Source organism: Oryzias latipes, chromosome 23 (assembly GCF_002234675.1).
Source record: "Oryzias latipes chromosome 23, ASM223467v1".
Lineage (NCBI taxonomy): Eukaryota > Metazoa > Chordata > Actinopteri > Beloniformes > Adrianichthyidae > Oryzias > Oryzias latipes.
In genome coordinates, this window is record NC_019881.2 from 6,590,320 (window position 1) to 6,612,855 (window position 22,536).

The 22,536-nt window shown below is 38.7% G+C and overlaps 1 protein-coding gene across 4 annotated transcripts; it reads left to right on the forward strand.

Annotated features, from left to right (window-relative positions):
• The first annotated feature begins 43 nt into the window (after positions 1-43).
• LOC101160701 (DENN domain-containing protein 2A) lies at positions 44-22,069 on the forward strand. 4 transcript variants are annotated; one of them, XM_023952319.1, is made up of 21 exons: positions 235-650; positions 1,210-1,281; positions 3,033-4,016; positions 4,097-4,188; positions 6,163-6,257; positions 6,333-6,542; positions 6,763-6,856; positions 6,942-6,992; positions 7,600-7,805; positions 8,263-8,372; positions 10,128-10,197; positions 11,855-11,932; positions 12,014-12,154; positions 14,689-14,837; positions 17,778-17,955; positions 18,029-18,070; positions 18,152-18,260; positions 18,392-18,661; positions 18,781-18,867; positions 18,949-19,026; positions 19,128-22,069. In XM_023952319.1, exons 2-20 carry the CDS (start codon positions 1,223-1,225, stop codon positions 18,978-18,980), a joined length of 3,057 nt encoding a protein of 1,018 aa, XP_023808087.1. In that variant the 5' UTR covers positions 235-650; positions 1,210-1,222; the 3' UTR covers positions 18,981-19,026; positions 19,128-22,069. The 4 variants fall into 4 exon arrangements, with proteins under 4 accessions (XP_023808086.1, XP_023808087.1, XP_023808085.1 ...); XM_023952318.1 differs by lacking the exon at positions 235-650 and adding an exon at positions 44-184 and having other exon boundaries at positions 18,949-22,069; XM_023952317.1 differs by having other exon boundaries at positions 18,949-22,069.
• The last annotated feature ends 467 nt before the right edge of the window (positions 22,070-22,536 follow it).

Here is a 22,536-nt window from a genome sequence, read left to right on the forward strand (position 1 = left end):
AATGTCATTCCAAAGGGACTCATGGAGGCAGCTGTTGAGGTATCATCACCTGTTCCTCTTGAGTGCTCAGTTGCTCAACAACCGTTGGCCTGCGTGGATCATTTTCCCGCAAATTTAAAACCTGCACCGCCAAAAGCGCTGCATTAGAACGCTCCACTTTGCAGCAAGAGCTCCAATAATTTAGGTAAGTTTGACAATAACTGATTATTTACTGGCTTGGAGGGAAGTGATTTAATGGAAGGATGTCTTTTCTATCCGTGACAAATTTTCCATGCAACTTTAAGACTAAAGCTGTTGCATTATGGCAGATGCAGCTTTTTCTCAGAAGTCAGCATGAAGAAGGCAGGTCACTTTCAGACGGCGAGGGAGGGAGGATGTTGTTGCTGGAGGAAAGGAGGGACAGAGAGGGGTGAATGAAAGTTTTAGGATTGGAGAAAGAGGCAGGGGAACTCACTGTGTTAGTCTGAGACAAAACTGTGGCTGTCACATCAAACACCCGCAGAAAACTCAAGTCAGGGTAGGAAAAACATCGTTTTTTGATTGTGATTTGGTTTTACATTTGCCTGGATGTCTACCAATGGATGTTTTTTACAACAAAAATATGCCTTAATTTGACTAAAATGCACATGGAATCTGTACAATGGATGAAGGTAAGTTGCATTTTTACTTTTTTAACCTATATTTTAAGGTAAGATGATCCATTCTGCTGATATGTATGTACATCTACATCTTAAATAGACATTTTAGCATAGCAAACTTGCAAAAAAAAAGACACAAAGTGTTGATTTTTTTCAGTGCTGCACTGTCAGCATCAAATCCCTGTGATTTTGCACACGCTCATTTGTTCCTATCAGCTACACAATTGATGACAGCAGCTTTGGAAAGTACAGGGCACTATCTCCAAGGACAGTGAACTTTTGAAACTCTGAAAAGCATCAAAAATATGAGTAGGCCTTTTGGAAACGGGTCACAAGTTTTTGTGTTGAAAGGACTAAAAGGAAGGAGCAGGAAAGGGAAGAGGAGGTCAAGGAGAAGGTCAATGACCATGCTGACTTAAACGTTTAGCGGGTTCAGGGAGTCACACCGGCTCGGCTGTCCAGCTGTCTCGTCAGAGCTCCACTGGAGCAGATGTGACCCGTCTTGAAGTTGTTTTCACGGTCACAGCTATGAGGAATGAAGGATAACTGCAGCTCCGTCTGGGTCTCACAGGTGAACGGCGATCATGGAGGCTGGTGAGAGAATGACAGCGCAGAGAGACCCCATCTACTCCACTGTCAACAGGTTTGTACAGAAGCCCAAAGGTACAAAACACACTAGGAAAAATGTCAAACAAAACTAAAGATTTAAAATAGCAGAATTGAAACTAGAGAAAGAACGTATGTTTATGTATTTTACAAAACACACTGGAAAGAAAAACATAAAAAGTAAAAAGAAATAGATATTTGAGCTTTTTTGAAGACATTTTCCAATAAGCCTATTTTGTAAAATGATGTTTTTGAACTAACTTAGAGCTTTGCAACATGTCCTGTCATTTTTAACAAATTATGTCTGTGTTTGGTTGCGCAGTGGTGTAGTGGTTCGCCCTCTCGCCTCACAGTGTGAACGCCCTGGTTCTTTTTGCGGCTGAGTTCTTTCCATGTGGAGTTTGTATGTTCTCCTTATACATGTGTGTGGGTTTCACCGAGCACTCCAGTTTCATCTCACAGTCAAAAAAAAAATCATATTCTATTGGCTGATTGGCGTCTCTAAGTTGTCCTTAGGTTTAAATGTGTGGCCCTGTGACCTACTGCCGACCTGTTCCAGGTGTGTCTCACCATCACCCAACAGTATCTAGGATAGGCTCCAGCAATGCTGTGACCTCCAAAAGGGATCAAGGTGGATCATTTGATGTTTTGGTGTTTACCGGTAGCTTTAATTTTTTCAGAAGAAAAATAGATTTGGAAGGTTTTTTTTTTATTCACTTATTGAACTGGCCTTAAGTCATGTGCTCTTTATTTGCTCTCAGTTTTTGAAGTTCACTTTCTAGACCAGATTGGATCCTGCTCAGGGTTGTGGGTAACATGGGTTGACTTTCTGCAATTGAGGAATTGGGGCAACTCTATATCAAATAATCGAGTCACGGAAACAAATAAAACACCCATCCATCTTTCTTCAGAACCTGTCAAATCCCTTTTCCAGGTCAGCTGGTTGCTGGAGCCTATCCCAGCCACTGTAGGGCAAAGGGTACACTCTAAACAGGCCATCAGCCTGTTGCAGAGCCACATAAACACATTCACAATCACACCTAGGGACAATTTAGAGTAACCAACTAAACCATGCAGCATCTTTTTGGACTGTGGGAGGAAGGCAGAGTGCAACCCAGGCATGCACGGGGAGAACATGCAAACTCCACACAGAAAGTAATCAACCGGGATTCAAACCAAGGCTTTCAAGCTGTAAGGCAAGAGTGCTAACTACTACACCACTGTGCAGCCACAAAAAAAATAAACTAAAATGAGTTTTGGATGAGGCAAACTCAGAAAATGAATAATTTCTAGGGCAGAAACACAAAAATTGCCATAGCTGAAAAATTTAAAACAGTTTTATGATCCCTTTTTCCATTTTTCTTTTTAAGTTTATTCAAAACTGCACATAACTGGGATTTGAATCACTCCCAATCCTGAGAAATACGAGGCAGCGTTCAGCTGCCCTTTCTTCATCACATCCATGAAGGTCTTTCAACTTCGGGCTACCCATTTCCTCTTGTTTATTTATTAAAAGTTAACAGCCTGATGAAATGGGCCCCGGTCCAAATGTGTGTTTATTTAGCAAACCGATGAGAAGATGCTCGGCCGTAAGCCCATCCTCTGGCATTTACTCCCAGGCTCAGTTTTCCCACTGTCCGAAGAAAAAAAAGAGGCTCTCCAAATGACAGTGAAAGTCCAGGAAGTTCCAGCGGCGTGGCATTTTATTCATCTTTTCAGAGTCTATTTTAGTCCCCCAAAGTCACACTCACAGTTTGTTTGTTTTTCCTCATTCCTTTGCCTGTTTAGACTGAAACAAAGTTGTCTTGAGAGAAGTTCCTCAGAGAAAAACCGAAGATCTGGGAGAAGACGAGAGGATACGCCAAAACCGCCCTTCACCCCGTTAGAGAATCTGCAGCCATTAGAGATGGCTCACAGAGGGCCCGCTTTAGACCCTCAAAGCAGTGACGGCGCTCTCACTTTAGCATCCAAGTCGTCCAGATCCAACAACATCAAGGAGAAGATATCTTTGTGGGAAGGCAAGGAGACGACTCATGTGGGCACCTTGGGAAAAAGTGTCACCGTGAAGCGGACAGACTCCCTCCCGAAAACACAACAAGCTCTAGAAAAGCAGAGAGTGGTGAGCAAGGAAAAGGAAGATTTGGGGAAAGGAAATGCGGATCTGCGGTCCTGCTCACCTGTTGAAGTGCTCAAACATGATGGGACGGTTGACAACCAAGCGAGGGATGACTGTAAAAGAGTTCCCAAAGAAAAGCATGCCCCAGAGAAAGAAAACGTAGAACATTCCAGGGATTTAAGGCCTAGTTCCTCTGGAATTGAGCAGGTGGGGAGTCTCAGAAAAGTAGGTGACAGGAGAACGACCCAACAAGCAAACCAGGAGAAAAGGGACGTGTTCAGTCTTTTTAAAAAACTGGAGGTGATGGGGGACAACCACCAGAAGATGCCTCCAGAACTTGGAAACTACTTCAGTCCACCGGGAAAGGATATCAAGGTGGAAGCAAAGGCAAAAGAAAATGAGAATTCTGGGAAGGAAGGAGAGACGAAGCGTCAGGAGAATGTGTACGCACAACCCGGAGCACCTCCTATCAACCCCATTCCCAAACCCAAACGTACCTTCCAGCATCCGGCGGCAGCTCTGATGGGAAAGAACCAGACGGACGGGAGAGGGCAGAGGAACCTGCCCCCGCTACCACCACTCTCCTTGAAAAGCTCCTCAAAACCTCCATCCGGGTTCTACGGGAGACCCAGAACTGTTCAAGACAGCAGCAACAGGTTCGAAGGATTCAGAAATCAACATAAAGCAGAGCAAAAAAAACCGAAGAGTCCATTTGTCATTTTTGTTTGTGTGACAGGAGATCAGTGGAGCTGGAGGATCTCCTGGGGACGAACAGTCTTCTGTTCAGCCGCTCACTTTCTCAGGAGCATCACTATGAAGACATCCTGGGTCAGAGAGCTTCTTTAATGTCTGTCAGGATTGTGGATGCTTCCTTCTCTTCAAGTCCCATTCTGATCAAACATTTGAAGTTTTCCTAGTGGTCTTTTAACACGGAATATGCCGTTTTTAGCCAAAACCCCCCCCCAAAAAACCCTGGTTGTTCCACACTGTTGGTGTGGAGTAACTCCGCCCCCTTCCCCTCCCTGATCCTGAGAGCTCTTTCTTTACAGTCTCTCCCTATAGCTTAAAGCCCCTCACAACCCATACCTAACATTGGTGGTGTAACAAAAATGGCGAACAATAATGGAGCTATCCAGCCGCAAAGGTTTGAGGCAGGGAAACACAGCGATCTGCATTTTTTCATCTGCTCCTGATTCACAATGATTTGAATTTAAAAAAAAAGCCTTAGAAATGACACAAAGAGGAATTTTCTTCATACATGTCTTCCATCATCATAAAAAAGCCACAAAAAGCCACAAGAATATGTAAGAAATATCAAAAACACAGTGTCATTGGTCACTGTTTTAAAGCTCTGAAATATTTATAACAAACCATAGAATGCGACTTTTTAAGAACTAGTCCAACATATGATAGACTTTTTTCAATCTAGCTGAAAACACTGTAAAGTTTTAAGCTTTAAAACATGACAAAGATTTTGAAGAACTTGGTGTTTTGTTATTTTTTTAATTTACATTAGTGACCTAAAAGACACCATCAACCACTCAAAAAAATGTATAACAAAATTCTCCTGAATGAGCTGAAAGATTTCATAAAGTTAAAATGTGTTAAAGATCCATTCTGATTAAAATTTTGTTTTTGGTATATTTAACATGTTTTTGTGCCATTTTTCTGATGATGAAGGACAAATATAAAGAAAATTAAACTCAAAATTTTCTTTCTGAGTTTTTCTAAATTCAAATCGTTTTGAATCAGGAGCAGACGAAAAGAATAAAAAAAAAGATTGCATTTGTGGCGTACAAAATACGCCAGGTGGGCTACAAGCTCCCTGCTCTGCTCCAATCTGATGCATCCACTAGTAGACGAGTAGATCCATGAACGTCTTCTGCTGCTCTGCAGAAACTATGTCCAAGAAAATGACAGATTTTTTTATTTTTGCTAAAAATGACATATTCATAATAAAAGACAACTGAGAATGCTTTTTTTGTAGATCAAACGATAATCAGAGTAGGTCTTTAAGGCTGTCAAACCCCTTTAAGGGTTTTATGTGTTGACAAAAGCAGTCAGAAGTGGGATCAAGTTAAGAGAACTTGATTCTGATGAGTGTGAATGGGTCAGGGAAGTGTTATACTGTTGATAAATGCAAAGGAGTCACTGTTATGGAATGCTGGTTTGATGATTTGCTCTGTATTTACAGGGATTCTTCTGCTGAAATGATCAGATTTTGTACTGAAGATGCTGAAGTTCATCACATCTTTGGTTTTTTTAACACAGAGAGGTGTTATTCTTCAACTTAAAGGAACAATATCTTAGAAAACTCGTACTTTCATTCTGCCAGATATTACTTTTTAGTAGAAAGTGGTCTTAAACATTTTCATTACCCAAATTTAGAGTTCCCACTTTGATCATCTTTCTATTTGTTTTAAAAACAATTATGGTCTTTTAATTATGATTGTACTTTTTTTGTGACAAAACCATCAGAATGGAGCATTGCAGGAAGCTTCTGGCCCACTCAACATATTTTCTATGTCACAAATACGATCTTTTTCCAACAGCATTTTGTTGTCTGCTCCTGATTTACAACGATTTGCATTAAGAAATATGCAGAAATGACATTTTGAGCTTTATTTCTTTATATATGTCCTCCATTATTAGGGGAAAATTCCATAAGGGCATGGTAAAAACACCAAACACATAATTTTCTTCAAAATGCATTTTTGTAAAAGACTGACGTCAAGCAAATGATGCAGTGAAAGAGTGGAATTTTCACAAAGGAGAAACTCATTTGTTGTTTTGTCTGTCCAGATTTGTCCAAGGAGAACGTGTATGAAGACATAGAGCTGGAGAGTCAGTGCTCCCAGCAGTCGGTACCCTCTTCTCCTGGTGCAGACATCAGCAAGGTTCCTGCAGTAAACATCTTAATAAATGCCAGCAGTTCTGCCATCAAATATTTAAACCACCGTTTCTGCCTCCAGGCCCACAGACCTGCTTTCTTTAGGCAGAATTCCGGCCGGAGCTTCAAGCTTTTAGACTTAAAGAAAGCTCACCAGCAGGTCCAGAGAACCAACAGTGGAGGGGTTGCATCTCTGCTCCACCTCAGCCCTCCATCCACCCCCACCGGAGCAGATCAGAACCCATGGCTGGCGGGGGATCCTTACAGCCGCTCCTGCCGCAGGATACCAACCGTCGGTGTTTGGGTTTAGATGTTCTTTCAAATGATCATTTCATGTTTTATTTAGATTTCTGAAGCATGATTCGTATTTCAATCAGTCTTTGACATATAACTTATATTTTTTAATTCAGTGTGGCCTCATTGCAGCTGCCAAAGCAAAAGTCTTACTCATAATTCCACTTACTGGCAACTATAAATCATGTTGCAGCAACGAAATATGAATTTCTCCACAGGTTGTACTGAGGATCAACAACATTTTTGAGGCTCGAAGCCGGAAAAAACGCCTGAGAAGGATCTATCATTATTCTGAGACGAGTTCAGGGCGAGGTAATGAAACCACGCCCACATTTCTCGCTTCAATTTTACACATAAAAGCACATTTTTATTAATGTGTTTTTGCTTTTATTCACAGCGACGGATGAAAACAGCGACTCTGAAAGCGAGTTTGAGGAGAAATCTAAAGGTAGATTTTGAAATATGTCTGTTATGAAGCCACTTTATGGAGGAAAACTGCATTTTCTAAACTAGGAAGGTTGTATTTAGGTATCTCAAAAGGGAATAAAAAAGGGAAAGGTTGACGTGAGACAACCTTGTTTTGAGCAGCTTAAAGACCCACTCTGATGACAAATAGTTTTTTTTCTTTTTCTTGTTGCATTTTTATGAGGCTTGAGGACATATATATATATATGTACTGTATATATATATATTATATATATATATATAATGAAAATTAAACTTAAAATTGCATTTCTGAGTATTTCTTTATTCAATCACTGTCAATCACTAGCAAATGAAAAAATGCAGTGTTTTTTTTGAAAAGGTTATACTTCTGATGTAGACAATAAATCACTTTGGCCTTTCTAAAATGGTAGTAAAACGATATATTAATAATACGCCATTTACCCTTTTTGTTGTCATTTACCCTTTTGTCTTTTGTACAATCATTTCATGGACACTTGAATAGGCAAAAAAATATATAAAAGAAAAGAAGAATCCCACAATATGACTCAAGTTAATAGACATTATGGTAGATTATGCTCTGAGCCTGTCTCTCACGTGCGCTCTACCAGCTCACCGCCAGCGTCTTGTATCGGTCCAGTCCATTCTGAGCCAGTCCAGGCCGGCACAGCTCCACTACAACGGTTCCCACATCAAAAAAAGTCCTCTGGATCAGGAACTGCACCAGCGCAGGCTGTTTGAATACTTCCTGGTCGTGTCACTGCAGAAGTCAAAGGATCAATATCTGCCAGAGGTCACTCAGCAGTTTCCTCCCAAGGTCAGGAAAGCGATGAATCAGCGCTTAAACCGTAAATGTGTAGGACCAAGTCAGTGAATAATTTGAATGAATAATTTTTTTTATTTGCATTACTAACCATGTAACAATTTTTCCTCTTAAACAGCAGCAGTCAGAAATTTCTTTCATATTTACAGATCATTTTTTACATTTATTTGCACACTTGTGCTTCAAAATTGCCCATTTTCCATTTTCCTTAAGCAGCTCATGTAAACATGTTGGCGGATCAAGCATGGGAGTCAATAAACGTGTTGCTCCTGAATCTTTTGGCAACTAAATAAATGTATAAAAGAATAATCTGCCGTCATAACACCTTGAATTTGGTATTAAATTTCAAGTTGCAAAAAGGTGTTTAACTTTTCGAATGCAAGATTTTTGTTCCGTCTTTAAGCTAAATGTAAAATGAAAAACGTGAAAAAATGGTGTTTTGTTGTTTCAGTTGGAGCGAAGCTTCAAGTTTCTGAGGGAAACAGAAGATCAGCTGAAGATTATTCCTCAGTTCTGTTTCCCTGACGCTAAAGACTGGGAATCAGTGGAAACATATCAAAGGTGGGAATGATTTCAAATTGATCTCTAGTTTTCAATCAATCTACATAATGCACATGTGTCAAACTCAAGGCCCGCGGGCCAAATGTGCCCCTCCGTGTCCTTTTATGTGGCCCGCGACAGCATAAAAGTTTTTAATGTGTATTTATTCATATCTGGGGAAATCGGACTAGAAATATGGGATTGGGCTACTTTACATTAGGACTTAAACACTGTCCATAAACCTTAGCTGACAGAATCAAATGTAAAAGGATTTATTCTAGAGTAACAAGCAAACATATGTTTTCAATGCAATTGTAATTATCACTTTAAAAAGTTAAAATAAATAAATAAATGAGTTATTTAACATTAGTTACATTTATTTTTCGTTACATTTGGTTACATGTATAAGTTATATCTGGCCCTTTGAGGACAGACACTATGCTGATGTGGCCCTTGATGAAAATGAGTTTGACACCCCTGACATAATGTATTTTTTGTTTTAAGCTAAATTGTGGCCAAAAAAATTCATTTTTAGGTTTCAGAAAAACTAAGACTTAAAACTAAAAAATTGGAATACAAAAATCTCTATATATTTTATGATATTTTTTATGGCCAAATCAGGCCTAACCTCCAGAGATTCAAAGTTGAGAATGATTAAAAATCAAACTCTTTTTTTCAGCAAAAATCGAAATTTTTAAAATTATTACTTCCTGTATGTTTTTTTTAAACTAAATTGTGGCTGAAATGTTTGTTTATTTGAGAAAAATCAAGACTTAAAACTCAAAATTTAGACTTTCGTGCTAAATAAAAGTAGAAATAAAAATAAAATTAAAATATATGTTTGCATAAAGAAATTTTTTTTTCAAGAGAAAGTGTATGTTTAGCTTTTGTTCTTTTAAGTTTGAAATATTTGTGTTGACTTTATTCTAACCTAGGAAAGAAAAAGTTATTTATAAAATAAGTTTTATTTGATTTGATTTGGTTTGTGTCAATAAAGCTTGACAATCTATTTTTATGGGTAATTTAAGCCTAAACGTCAAAACAAAAACAAAAAAAGATTTTAAAAAAAGTTGAATTAAAAAAATAAAATACAGATTTTAAAAGCTGAAACTTCAATAAAACAAACCTGAAAAATGAAGAATGCATTTGTCTAAATGACTGAGACCAGTAACTGCAGTGTTTTGCAGTGTTGTTCACAATAACGTTAATTACATTTTCACAAACTGACATATTTGTAATCCTTTAGACCAGGGGTGTCAAACTCATTTTCACTGAGGGCCACATCAGCATAGCGGCTGTCCTCAAAGGGCCAGATGTAACTTATACATGTAACTAAATGTAATGAAAAATAAATGTAACTACTCCTTAATGTTAAATAACTCATTTATTTACTATAACTTTTTGAGTGACAATTACAGTTTCACAGAAAACATATGTTTGCTTGTTACTTTAGCATAAATACTTTTAAATTTGATTCTGTCAGGTTAGGTTATATGGACAGTGTTTAAGTCCTAATGTATAGTTGCCTAATCCCATATTTCCTAATGAATAAATACCACCAATTTTTATTTTTTTATTTTAAGCAATTAAAAACTTTTATGCTCTCGTGGGCCACATAAAATGACATGGAGGGCAACATTTGGCCCGCAGGCCTTGAGTTCGACACACGCACTTTAAACCAATATATACATATTTTAAGTTTCTCTCGTTTGAAGTTGAATATTAAAAAGATGCTGTCTTTTTTTTTGGGGGGGGGGGGCGCCCCCTCTTTCACAGTGAGATGTTTTCCTTTGTTTTGACTGGAGAGGACGGGACCAGGAAGTTCGGATACTGCCGGCGATTACTGGTAAATGGAAATGAGCAGAATAAATACGTGTGGTGTTGCTGAACAGGAAGCAGCTGAATACCGCCATGGCTGCTGAGTAAATAAGCATGCCAAAATAGTCTAAGTGCCTGTGGGAACACAGTCCATCCCAGAAATTTGGGGGGGCAAGGAGGGGGTGGTGGAGACTGGGAACTGACCTTTCTATGTCAGGATGTGCATATTTTTATGTTTATGTTCTGAAAGTTTTTGGAATGTTGATGATCAAAGATTTTTTTTTGTCTAAAGTGGGTATTAAGTAATATTCAGTGATGAAAGTCTTCCGGGAATTCCCGGAAATCCGGGTTTTTGAGCAAACCGAACGTACTTTCCGGGAAATAAAGACCTGATCTTTACGGACAAATCGCTTTCCGGATGAAAAAATGGTCTGAAATCGGCGAATTTTAGCTTTATTTTCTATATTTCTCCGCGGATCGCTTCCTCTATGGTCGCGGCCATCTCTCGTCTTCCCGGCCTAATTGACCAATGACGGGACGTTTTAGTTGCTTTCGGATGCGTCGACGGGTCTGATTGGCTCTGTCTGCACCACGTGGTCAGCGTGACTTGCTTCCCTAGAGACCAAAACTGGCTGACCCACGCTAAACTTTCACAAACAAATCTGAAGAGTTTGCGATCAAATTTGTGTTAAAATAATGGCAGGCATCGTCATTATTGAGCGTGGTCACGACCTCAGTTGTGAGAAGACGATAAAAAACAAATTGAAGTGGTCTTGGCTGGAAGAAAAATATTTTTAAGGTAGTGTAGGTCAAATACTTTTTGTGTAAAATAATCTCAAAACCAAATTCAGAAATAATTTCAGTTTTAGTTTTGAGTTTCAGTTTTTATTTTGAATACATTTCTCTATCTAATTTATTTGTATTTCCTAATTACCATGATTTAGTTCAGTATAGTTGACATTAATTATAAGTATTTGATGGTTTGGACCCGCACTCCCTTAAAAAATAATGTTTACAATGTTTAATTTAGTTTGTATGTTTGTTTTGATATTTCCCAGATTACTTAGTATTGGTGTTAAAGAATTGATGTATTATGTTATAGAATTATAGTTTAAAGCAGATCCCATATTTTGATGTAATTATAGTTTGAGAAAACAGTGCAAGTGGATGTTGTACATCAGTCATTTCTAAAGCAGAAATAATGTATAAATAACTGAGGTATTTTCATAGAATATCATAGTTACTGGTGTTCTTTTTGCCATTTGGGGCTTTGATGTTACTATATTTTAGCAATTGTATCTTTTGCAGATTTTAGGAAAAGCTTAGATTGTAGGATTGTTATACTTTGAGCAATGATCCAAATTCTTTTTTAGGACCAGGAAGTCCTTAATGTTAAGTCAAACTAGGGGTTTGAATGACAAATGATGATGCTCCAATTAGTCTTAGTTTCTTGATTAAGAAGTGAATAACGAGCTGCCAGAATGCACCAGAATGCATCTAAGACTATGTATTTTTCAAAAATTTCTCTCTGCGCCGCCATATAGCTCAAAGAAAAGTTCAGGGATTTTTTCCTTGCCTGACTTTCATCACTGAATATTTCTAATAAAAAAGTACAACTTTACAACTCGTTTATCAATTTTTATCTGCTTTTTAAAGTGTTTAAATGCAAATTTGATCCATTCCAGCCCAGCGGCAAAGGCAAACGCCTGCCTGAAGTCTATTGCATCGTTAGCCACCTCGGCTGCTTTAACCTGTTCTCCAAGGTAGATCTTCCCTGCCTCGCTGGCTCCTTCTGATCACGTCTGTAAGAACCCAACTTGAGTGTGCGGCTGTGGACTCGGCAGGTGCTGGACGAGGTGGAGAGGAGGAGGGCTCTGTCTCCTGCTCTGGTGCAGCCGCTGATGAGAGCCATCATGGAGGCCCAGTTTCCAGCTCCTGGCAGAACCATCAGCATCAAAACGTTCCTTCCTGGTTCTGGGACGGAGGTGACCGTATAGAAATATTCTGATGACGTACATGATGAACTATTTTTGGTCATCCCCAAGCCTACATTCTTGAATAGCTTGAAGAAACAATTAAGAGACGTTCACACCGCCCTCTGCAACAGGCAATCAAGCAGACACTTCCAATGTAAACACGCAAAAATGGCCGTTTTGGTCATCTGTATTAAAACTGCTGCATTCAAATATCGCTGCACACGTTTCTATAACTGTGTTCGGGCCATTGAACGTGTGCTGAAAGAACCAGTTGAACATTGATGAATCAGGGACTCGGATTTGGTAGTGATGTATGGACGGCGTTCCTGTTTAATTCACGAAAGTGCAGACCAAGTAAAAGTTGATCATGGAGAGAAATAATCACTTGTGGTTTGCGCCCGGCAGGAATTATACAATACCAAGTCTTTTATATATCGGAATAGAGCTGTAAAAGAAAAAGCCTGGACCAACTGTTTTTCTCTATAGAAGTCTGTGGAATTTTGGTTTCTTAAAAGTTTGCTGTTTGAAATGCAAGGGGGTGTGGGTCCCTCAGTCCAGTTCTCCTATACAGTCAGGGGTGACAATGATTGGGTCTTTAATCATTTAAGTTAAAGTGGCCCCTTCCTGCGGGTCCCTTGAAGAAAACAAAGACCTCTTTATTAATAGAAAATGCTAAATTGATTCAATATAATAATAGATAACTAGAATTTTACTGATGGAATTACTTTGAGGAAGAATTTGCTGAAATTTGAGCAACTCAGAGCCTAAAACTTTTTATTTCCACTATATATTATTTAATGTCCTTCTTTACAAAACGTATCAATTTAAAGATGAAAATAGCCTCTGCTGGTATTAGCATTAGATGATAGAAGAGTCACGTTTTTCCTATTTTTTAAGTTTTAAAAAACTCTTAGGAATGCGTTCGTGAACACTATCTGCGTTCGTGAACACTATCTGCGTTCGTGAACACTATCTGTTTTGTGTGCATGTTGACATGTGGACATTTTTGCGGCTAGCAGGTGTGTTGATAATATTTGAGTGTGTGTGAACAGGCCCCGCCCTTTTTGTACTACATTTGAACCGTACCGTAACGATAAACAACCAGTAAACCTGTCTGCTCTATGCTGCTTCATGGTCTTACCCCCCTTCCCCTCCTATTATCACCCTCCTACCCCCCCCTCTCTCTAACGTCCCTCTCTCTTCTTTCCTCCTTTCCTTTTCCGTCCGGTCCAACACCAAAGATTTTCAAACATGATTGAAATTAATAAATTTTGGCCTCAATTACAAAAGGGGTTTATTCAGACATACCTTTGGTTTGTCTGAAGATGAATAACCCCTCTTGTTAAAATAAAATATGTCCAACACAAGAGGCCCTCAGCTCTCATCTGTTTGCCTAGCTGTTGGACAGGACAAGTTAAAAGAGAAAAAAAAAAAAAAAAACTCTTAGGAGATAAACACTGTGTGCTTTTATTGAGTAATCTATGTGCGTTACTTTTTTTGAAATTACGATTAAACATAGAACTATTCATATTTTAAAACTATGGAATTTTCCATGTTGTTAAAAGCAAATTCTAAATCATCCAGAATGAATCAAGACATTTAAAAAAAAAACACATCCATTAGAGGGGTTTTGTCATAAACTAAAAATGGAAAAAAACAGCTGCTTTTGTTTTATTTACGGTAACTACCTTTATTGTTTCACCTTTATTCAAATTAGATTTATATGTTTTATAGTTGTAAACTAGGATGTTTTATCAAATCTACTCCATTATTCTGCTTCTTACACTGTTTTAAATTAGAGATGAACCTTTTCCTTCTTTTATTGTCTAAACCAGGTGTCTGCAACCTGTAACACTGAAAAAACTCTACTAAAAAGTCTTACCATTCAGTAAACCGAAACTGATTTGTATTTTTTTATTCTTACTATTATGATATATATGAATGAACTATTTTTAGGGCATAAATACAACATAAATAGAAGAAAATTTGCTCTTTTTTTTTTTTTACATAGGATGTTAGCAGTGATTTGAAAAAAGAAAAGAAAAAATATTTTTTCGTTTTTGGTGGATTACTGCTAGAAATGTGTAAATCTAACTGACAAAAATTAAATCAGGACTAGTTAAGTGACCCTAACCCTTTTTTTTCTCAAACCGTAAAGTGGATTTTTCTGAAATCCTTACAATTTTTAATAATCTGAATTAAGTATGAATTCGTGTTAATGACCCTTAAACTGATTTCGGTTGAACACCTTGCTCAAAATCTCTCAAAATGTTTTAGTTCGACTTTGAAGCCAAACTGCTAAATGCCGTAATGGAGCATTATGGGTACTGTAGTCAGGAGCCTGACGTAGTGATATGTACTGTTTTTCAGCTGTTTGGGAATGAGATGAATAAAGCTATCTTAGAGAGTCTCCATGGGTGGCTAAAAGAGCCAAATGTGGCTCTGGAGTCTCAGGTTGCAGACCCCTGGTCTAAATTGTAAAAATGTATGTAAAAATTGTAGCCCCAGTGTAAATGTTGGTCTGAAACCATGTCTGTGTGTAGGTGATGGAGCTCTGTCGGCCCTCAGACTCCCGCCTGGAACACGTTGATTTCGAATGTCTGTTCTCCTGCTTGAGCCTGCGCCTCCTCCTCAAGGTCTTCGGCTCTCTCCTGCTCGAAAGACGGATCATCTTCACCGCAGACAAACTAAGGTCGGTTGTCGCTGCGGGCGATCCTCTGTCTTTCACCTCCTTCTTCTAAATCAATTTTCAAAGTAAAAGCATGAATGATGTTTTCTTAAAAGGGAAGAACTGTGTGTGGCCCGGGCCCAGGTTTTTAGACATCCCACAGATGGAGGCTTTGTGCCTGAGGGATATGTTAAGGACAGACCGTGAGGTCATTGGGGCCAGTTTGTTTGTTCTGCCGAGGAAATCCAATGGGAGGAAGACAGAGGAATGCAAAGTCCAGTGATGTCACTAGAAGAAGTATGTAGGCCAGCTTTTCTCTCTGGGAAATGTTACTTTAGGGCAGGAGTGTCCAACTTTTTTTTACTAAGGACCATCCGTCCATTTCCTATAATAGACTTTTCCTATCCGGAGGCATGATGAACTCGGTTCCAGCTGTCTGCAAGCCAACATAGACACCGGTCTGTCGTAGGCATGAAACCACTTATGCTCCCGATTACTTAAGACATTTTAGAATCTCTACTTATCCCATCAGCTTTTTTAAGTGAGTGGAAAATCTGCAAAAACATGCAAAAGAAGGACACTTCCTGGTTGAGGCACAAGTTTAGGATGTATAGATCTCCAGCCACACTTTATACAGTTTGGCTTTCTCTTTTGTCCAATGTCTAAGCTTTGAAAAGACAGTGAAGTCATGTTCATTTTCAGTTTATTTTAGTCATAAATCACTAATTCACCACAAGGTTGTCTCAAAAAGCCAAAACCAATTTAACAATGAACGGAATAACTAGGATTTTCAAAATCTAAATTATTCCTAATCATCACAAACCAGTTCAATCGAGATAGTTGTCAATGTCAGTACGGTGGCCCTGAAGTGCCAATCACACCAACAAATCACTCAATGCAAAAAGATCACAGTGAAAATGAAAAAAACAACAACATTACATTTTATAGATTAAAAAAAAATTCCCCCCCAAAAATGAAACAAAATAAAATGATTTGAAAAACAACAGGAATCTTCCGAAATGAAATCAAACCCAATCAGAAACCGGAAAAGGTAGGTATTGTGCGACATTGTTGATTGGACCATTAATTTTATCCAACGTTTTAACTGAAATTTGTTTGGTATGAAGGAATACTGGATATGCATTTGAAAAAAACATCTAAAATCAAACATCGTCATCCATTAAAACAAAAAAAACCTCTGTATGAAGATAAAAGAAGTGTTTGCAATGATGAGAGCAAAAGAAGAAAACAGAGAATCACAGCAACATCTGTTTTAAGTACAGCTTTCCCTCATTCATCGCGGGAGTGACGTTCTAAAAATAACCTGTGTTGGATGAAGTTGGATGAAGTAGGATTACGGATGTTTTAAGGCTGTAAAACTCCTCAATACACACTTTCTACAGTACACTGTTCTCAGGCAGGCATGAACATTTTTATTCTTTTCTCTCTTTAAACTCTCAAAGTTCAAACTTTCATAGAAAAACAATTCTAGGATTCTAGAATCAGAGGGTTTTTACACACTGCATATGAATGACTGAAGTGTGTTTACAACTTTTCAATCATGACTTTCCAGAAAAGGCTCTTGTAAAATATATTTTTTTAAATATCGCAATATTTTTATTATTGACAAACATGTGAGAAGTCAGAGCTCTGTGTCCCCCTCTGGTCATCAGCGGGAACCATCTCCAGAGTGCTAAACACACTGCATCTCCCAGCAACCCCAACACAAAGGTTCTGGATGCAGCACACCTGACTTTCATTTGCAATCACTCACAGCACACTTAAGTATTGTTTGTGCCACTTTGCCTGTATTACCGACCATTGAAACCTGACCTGATCTTCTGATTTCTTGACCCTGTTTTGTCTCTGACTCTGTTTGCCTGCCTACCGCCTGTCCCAACTCTTGTTTGGATCCTGACTACTTTCATTGTTTCTCTGATGCTCTCGTGCCTGTTCTCGACCCCTGCCCGCCTGTCTCTGATGCAGTACCTATACTTGGGAAAATTAGAAATGTTTTATTTAGTTTAGTTTAGTTTAGTTTTCCACAATGTGTCAAAAGCAACAAATCCCCTCACAATACAGAATGTGGAAAAAATGGACATCCCCAAAGCAGCTGCTTATTATTAGGGGTCCATTTTATACAAGCATAAAAGTATAGAAGATGAGTGGCGGAAGGAAAAGAAAGGAAACTGACTGACCCTGGATGGGTTGCTACTATGTCACAGAGTGGGACTGATTTCCAGATTTGTGCATTAGTGCCTCTGATTTGTGACTTTGGGGGAATATTTGAATGACACTCTTGTTCCTTGTCTCTCAATGAGCTTTAACCCTTGTCCTATGACCCCACCCTTACATTGACGTGTTCTCCCTACCATGACAAAGGTGGATAAAAGTGAAGAGGATTTAATGTAATCCATAGACACCAGTGAAGATCACAAATCATTGAAGGAACAAGTTCAGCTTGTCTTGTGGGGTCTAGATGACCCACAAGACAAGGGTTAAAAGAAAAGAGGGTGGCGCATTTTCCTAAACCCTTTAACAGCAGAGCTTCAGCTCCAGTGCTGAGATTATTTACTTTCGTAGCTCTTCTACCTTTTTCGTCAATGTAATTCCAGGGGATTCTGAAGCGGAGAAAAGCAGCTCTGGACCATTACTTTACATTAGTAATGGATCTATACATCTACAAGTGGATGCATCAGAATGGAGCAGAGCAGGGAGCATGTCGATCTTTTTTCTCAAATTGCATTTTTATCCTGATTTACATTGGTTTGAATAAATAAATATTCAGAAATGCAATTTCATCTTAATTTTTTTTAGACATGTCCTCCTTCATGTCAAAAAATGCCACAAGAACATGTTAAAATCACCAAAAACCTTAGATTTGGTCTTTAAATGGTTAAATATGTATCCTCATATTGTTCTCCTCTTTGACCCCCCCCCCCCCCCCCCCCCCCCCCCCCGCAGTACGCTGTCCCAGTGCTGCCATGCGGTTGTGGCCCTGCTGTATCCCTTCGTGTGGCAGCACACCTACATCCCCGTGCTGCCCTCAGCGATGCTGGACATCGTCTGCACGCCGACTCCCTTCATCGTGGGCTTGCTGTCCAGCTCACTGCCCCAGCTCACTGAGCTGCCCCTGGAGGAGGTCAGGAGGGCAGAGCGGAGGTGCACATGTTACGTAAAAACAGATTGTTCACTTCTGGTTTACGTGTATGCAGGTCCTTGTTGTGGATCTTGGAAATAGTCGGTTTCTCAGACAGGTTTGTTTTTTTTTAAAGCTTTTTATGGCTTTTCTTTTTCTTTTCTTTTTTAAGCTTTCTGCCCTTTTTGCACTCTTTTAGTTGGATGATGAGGACTCAATCCTTCCTGCTAAACTCCAATCAGCCCTGGAAAATATTCTGGAGAGGAGAAGAGAATTTTCTAATGAGCGAGGAGGCAATATAAGCAGCGGTGAGACCCAAAGAATTTTGAATTTTAGAGTGACAGAAAGAAAGAAACTTGCTAAAATTGATAAAAGATTAGTTAGAGTTGGCATTCCTTTGGGAATAAATCCTCAGATTACTGAAAAAAACTATCCGCAGACTCCGGATATCTCAGCACAGTCGTGTCGGAGGCTTTTGTTCGCTTCTTTGTGGAGTTAGTCGGTCACTATCCGCTCTTCATCACTGGTGAGCGCGAGGATGGCTATTCCTCCTCCTCCTCGTCCCCCATTCCCTGCTCATTTCAACGAGAGGGCTTTCTGAAAGCCATCCCGTCCAAGACCGTGCGGCGTTTCCTGGAGGTCTTCATGGAGACTCAGATGTTTGGCTGGTTCATTCAGGAGAGGGAGCTTCACAGGCAGGCGCTCAGAGGTAAAAAACAAAAACAAAAACAAGAAGAAGTTTTCATTCATTCATTCATTTTTTTAATGAATGAATGAAGAAGAAGTTTTGTTGGAAAATGGTTGATTCCTTTTTTTTCTGAACTACAGGACTCTTTGAGGTGAGAGTGCAGGAATATCTCGATTCAATCCACGAAAATGAGCACCGGAGGGTCAACAAGTTCCTGAAAGGCCTTGGTATTTGGATGATCTAAATTTCTTTATTATTTTCTCTTATTCTCATCTGAAAGTATTCATGTTTCTTTTGTGTTTTCTTAGGAAACAAAATGAAATTTCTTTCCAAGAAATAATCAGCAACAACTTGCTCCGACAGTCATAATTTCAAACAAAACAAAGATGAGGAAAAAAAATATGTCCAACACAAGAGGCCCTCAGCTCTCATCTGCCTGCCTAGCTGTTGGACAGGACAAGTAAAAAAAAAAAAAAAAAAAACAAAGATGAGGAAAAACTCCCTGCTCAATCAACAAACATAATGGTACAACTGTTTCTGAGAAGCTGTCTGTTTCTCCTTTCCTCACTGTCATATGACAAGGTTCTTCTCCCTCCAAGGCTGCCAACGAGAAAAAAAACAGTCAATTCAACAATAAAATACAGTTTTTGTGGATTTTTGATGGTTTAAGCGCCATGTGTAATATTTTGTAAAAAAAAAAAAAAAAAAAAAAAAAAAAAACTCCAAGAAGGTGCAGTACTTTCTAAATCCATCAGGGGGCAGCATTGAGTTTTGTCAGGTTTGATCACCTTGACCTTGACCCTGACTGTGAATAATAGAAACAAAAAGCCAACTAACATAAAACAACAGGCTCTTTTGCTTTCAAACATTTCCTAAAAAATGACGACATGACAAGAGTTTTAAATAATTTTTATGAGGTGAGACCCTGAATTGATGTTGATGCATGTTCCTACAGACAAAAGGCTTACAATGCACTTGATAAAGTACTTTTTTCACCCTAATCTTTCAAATTGTAGATATTTTTAAACACCTTTTTAGATAAAAAGGCAATGACGTACAGGTTACTTTTAAAAGCCTTTATTTCGTAAATAGCAGCTCCTAATGCTGCATTTAATTAGGTCAAACGTTTTTATGTGTCATTGCAAAACAGCTGAGGTTGACTTGTTTCTATTTTAGTCTCTGAGTCATAGAAGGCACGCCTTCTTTGACATTGAAATGTAGCACAGGTGCAAGACAGAGGACATCAATGCCTTGTCTGAGGAACGTCGTGCAGCCAAGCTGCAAATATACTTCTATTATTATTGCATTAGTTGCCAATTTACACAAGGGGGAAAACACAACTATTTTAGGAGACACGTTATTTTTTAAAGCAGTTATTCCAAGATGTAGAACATGGAACCCTAGTAAGACAGGTAAAATTTGATTTGCTTTGAACGTACATGTGTGAAAGGAGAATAACACGGTTATTGTGCCTAACGGTAACATTGTCGTATATGCTTAGTAATAATTTATTGCCATAACTTACTTATTTCCTCCTGGCTGGATGTTTCAAAAATGATTCTCATGTAAATATGCAGGATTTCATTTATAACCAAAAATTCCCTCTGATGTTTTTCTAAATATATTTCAAAAAGGAAATAAATTAGGAATGTGAGTAAAAATTTATTTGTGTTTCAGAAATAAGTCCATAACCTTTGGTGGTTTGGATGGACTTGTCATAGTTGTATAAACCCCAGAGCCTAGAACCTAGACGCTGATGGTGGTTAGAGGCCAGACTATTCCAAAGCATCACTACAGGTGGAGAACGGGGGAAGGAGGGCTGGTGAACCATCTATAATGCAGAGAGAGACTAATCATACAATTTAATCATACATTTACAGACAAAAGATATGATCTTAATTAGCTGAGAAGAAAAGGTGGCAAATTTAGCAAATGGTTTTAAAAAAAGGCCTGATTCAGGGGTGTCCAATTCCAGCCCTACATGTTTGCCAACAAACCCGCTATTAAAACACCTTATGGGCTAAACACACCTGATCCAGGTAGTCAACAGCAGATAAGGCAGAGTTTATGGTTTACCAGCTGGAGGCCGGATTAGGACACCCCTGGCCTAATTGATGATGTTCCAACTAGGGCTGGGTATCACCATCATTGTGGGCTGTGTCAGAATTCCTACCCTAATCCCTAACTAATAAAAAGTGTCATAGTGCCGCACTGTCTAGTGCCGTGGATTTAAAAACCAATTTGGACACAACTTTTTTTTTTTAAACGGCGTACATGAGGTCATCGATTTCACGAAGTTATAATCTAATTGATAGTAGCATTTTGCGATGATCATTTATCACTGTCTACTGATAATAAAAATGTTGATATTTTATTTAAAAAATACATTTAAATACATTTTTTGGCAAAGATTGTTCCAATGCAATGCATTATGGTCTATATTCACCAATCTAGTTGGCATCGATGCACACTAGTTTTTTGCAGCGACTTTTTGGAAAAGTTTTAGGGCACTTGATTTTGGAATTGTAGATTTGGAAAGGCACTACAAAAGTCGAACGCACTATATAGTGCATAAAGTGCATTCGCCATTTTGTAGTGCTGTATACAGTGCACCATATAGTGACTCAGAACCATTCGGATCAATCATTGCTTTCAGGATCCAACATGCCGTCATCCATATCACAAAATTTGATTGGAGCCTGACTGTAAGCCATTTTTAATGGATTTGAATCAACATTCTGGTCAACGGAAGCCTATTTCTAAATCTATACAAATGGTTATGTTACTACAACAAAAATCAAACTTGATTAAAGTTTGGATTATAACAAACCTACTGAGTTGGTTAGCTCTCAAAATGCACATATTTAGCAGAGTAGTACAGGAAACTGTGGTCCCCAAGGTGGAAAATCTGCAGAGCTGCAGCAGGGGGGTAATATCAGGAAGATGGATGAATGTGGTGACGGAGACCCCGAAAGATTTCCTTCAAAGCCGCTCAGGCGAGTATTCAGTGTGTTTTAGTTGTACCTGTGTAAATCCAGATGTGTGAACTCCAAGCCTCAAAGGTGTCCTTTTGTGTTTGCTGCCAAACACCTGGCTATGGTTCGCAACAATTGCCTTGTTAGTGAAGAGGTAATTATGGTTTTGATTTAATCCAGCTAGCAGGGGGTTGACCCCCAACGCCTTACAACATGCAACGGTGTATTTCCACCGCAAATCTCTCAGCTGCAACCACAAATCCCCAGAACACTTCGGAAACAACGTTACCGTCTTCCAAACAAAAGCAGCTTTTCACCTGACTGGATCCCACCTTTAAAGAGATTCTGCATTGTGGTGATTGAAATATATGCAAGTAGAAACCTGCTGCAACATTCAGCCATGAAGCTCATGCTTGCAGGTGTGAATTATGTCATCAGCAAAAAAAAAAAAAAAGTCGCATTTTCCTTTTTGCAAGTCGAGGTCATCTTTGGTGTCTTTGCATTAAATTAAAGTCTTGTAGTTAAATTAATGTTTTATTTTCACAAATTGTCATTAAACTACATTTATAATGAAAATAAATTTTTAACATGGTGTATGAACCCCTCCCCCCCAGAATGATGACATTACAGCCCCTGAAACTGTCAAAAAAAAGCTACAATCACAATGTTTAGTCAACCTTTGACCTTGGAAAAAAGCAACCATCTTGACTTAAAACGTTAATTAGAAAAACACTTTTGGTACTAGCTGCAACTTTAAACTTCTCCAAGGGATTTAAATCTATTGCCTCATAACTCCTCGAGTAATATTGGTGAGCTACTTCAGAAATAATTTTGTATTTAGACGTTGTAGATTTTAAACAGCGTTAGTAGGGCGAGCTTGTAAAAGCGGCATTCCGTGAAATTTTTTTTACTGGAATATTA

Bases quoted from the DNA above. Each gene is read 5' to 3' on its own strand.
- LOC101160701 (XM_023952318.1), top strand. From the start codon at position 1,223: ATGGAGGCTGGTGAGAGAATGACAGCGCAGAGAGACCCCATCTACTCC. The intron at 6,258-6,332 runs GTTCCTGCAGTA...TTCTGCCTCCAG, and splicing joins CTGGTGCAGACATCAGCAAG to GCCCACAGACCTGCTTTCTT. The intron at 11,933-12,013 runs GTAGATCTTCCC...TGGACTCGGCAG, and splicing joins GCTTTAACCTGTTCTCCAAG to GTGCTGGACGAGGTGGAGAG.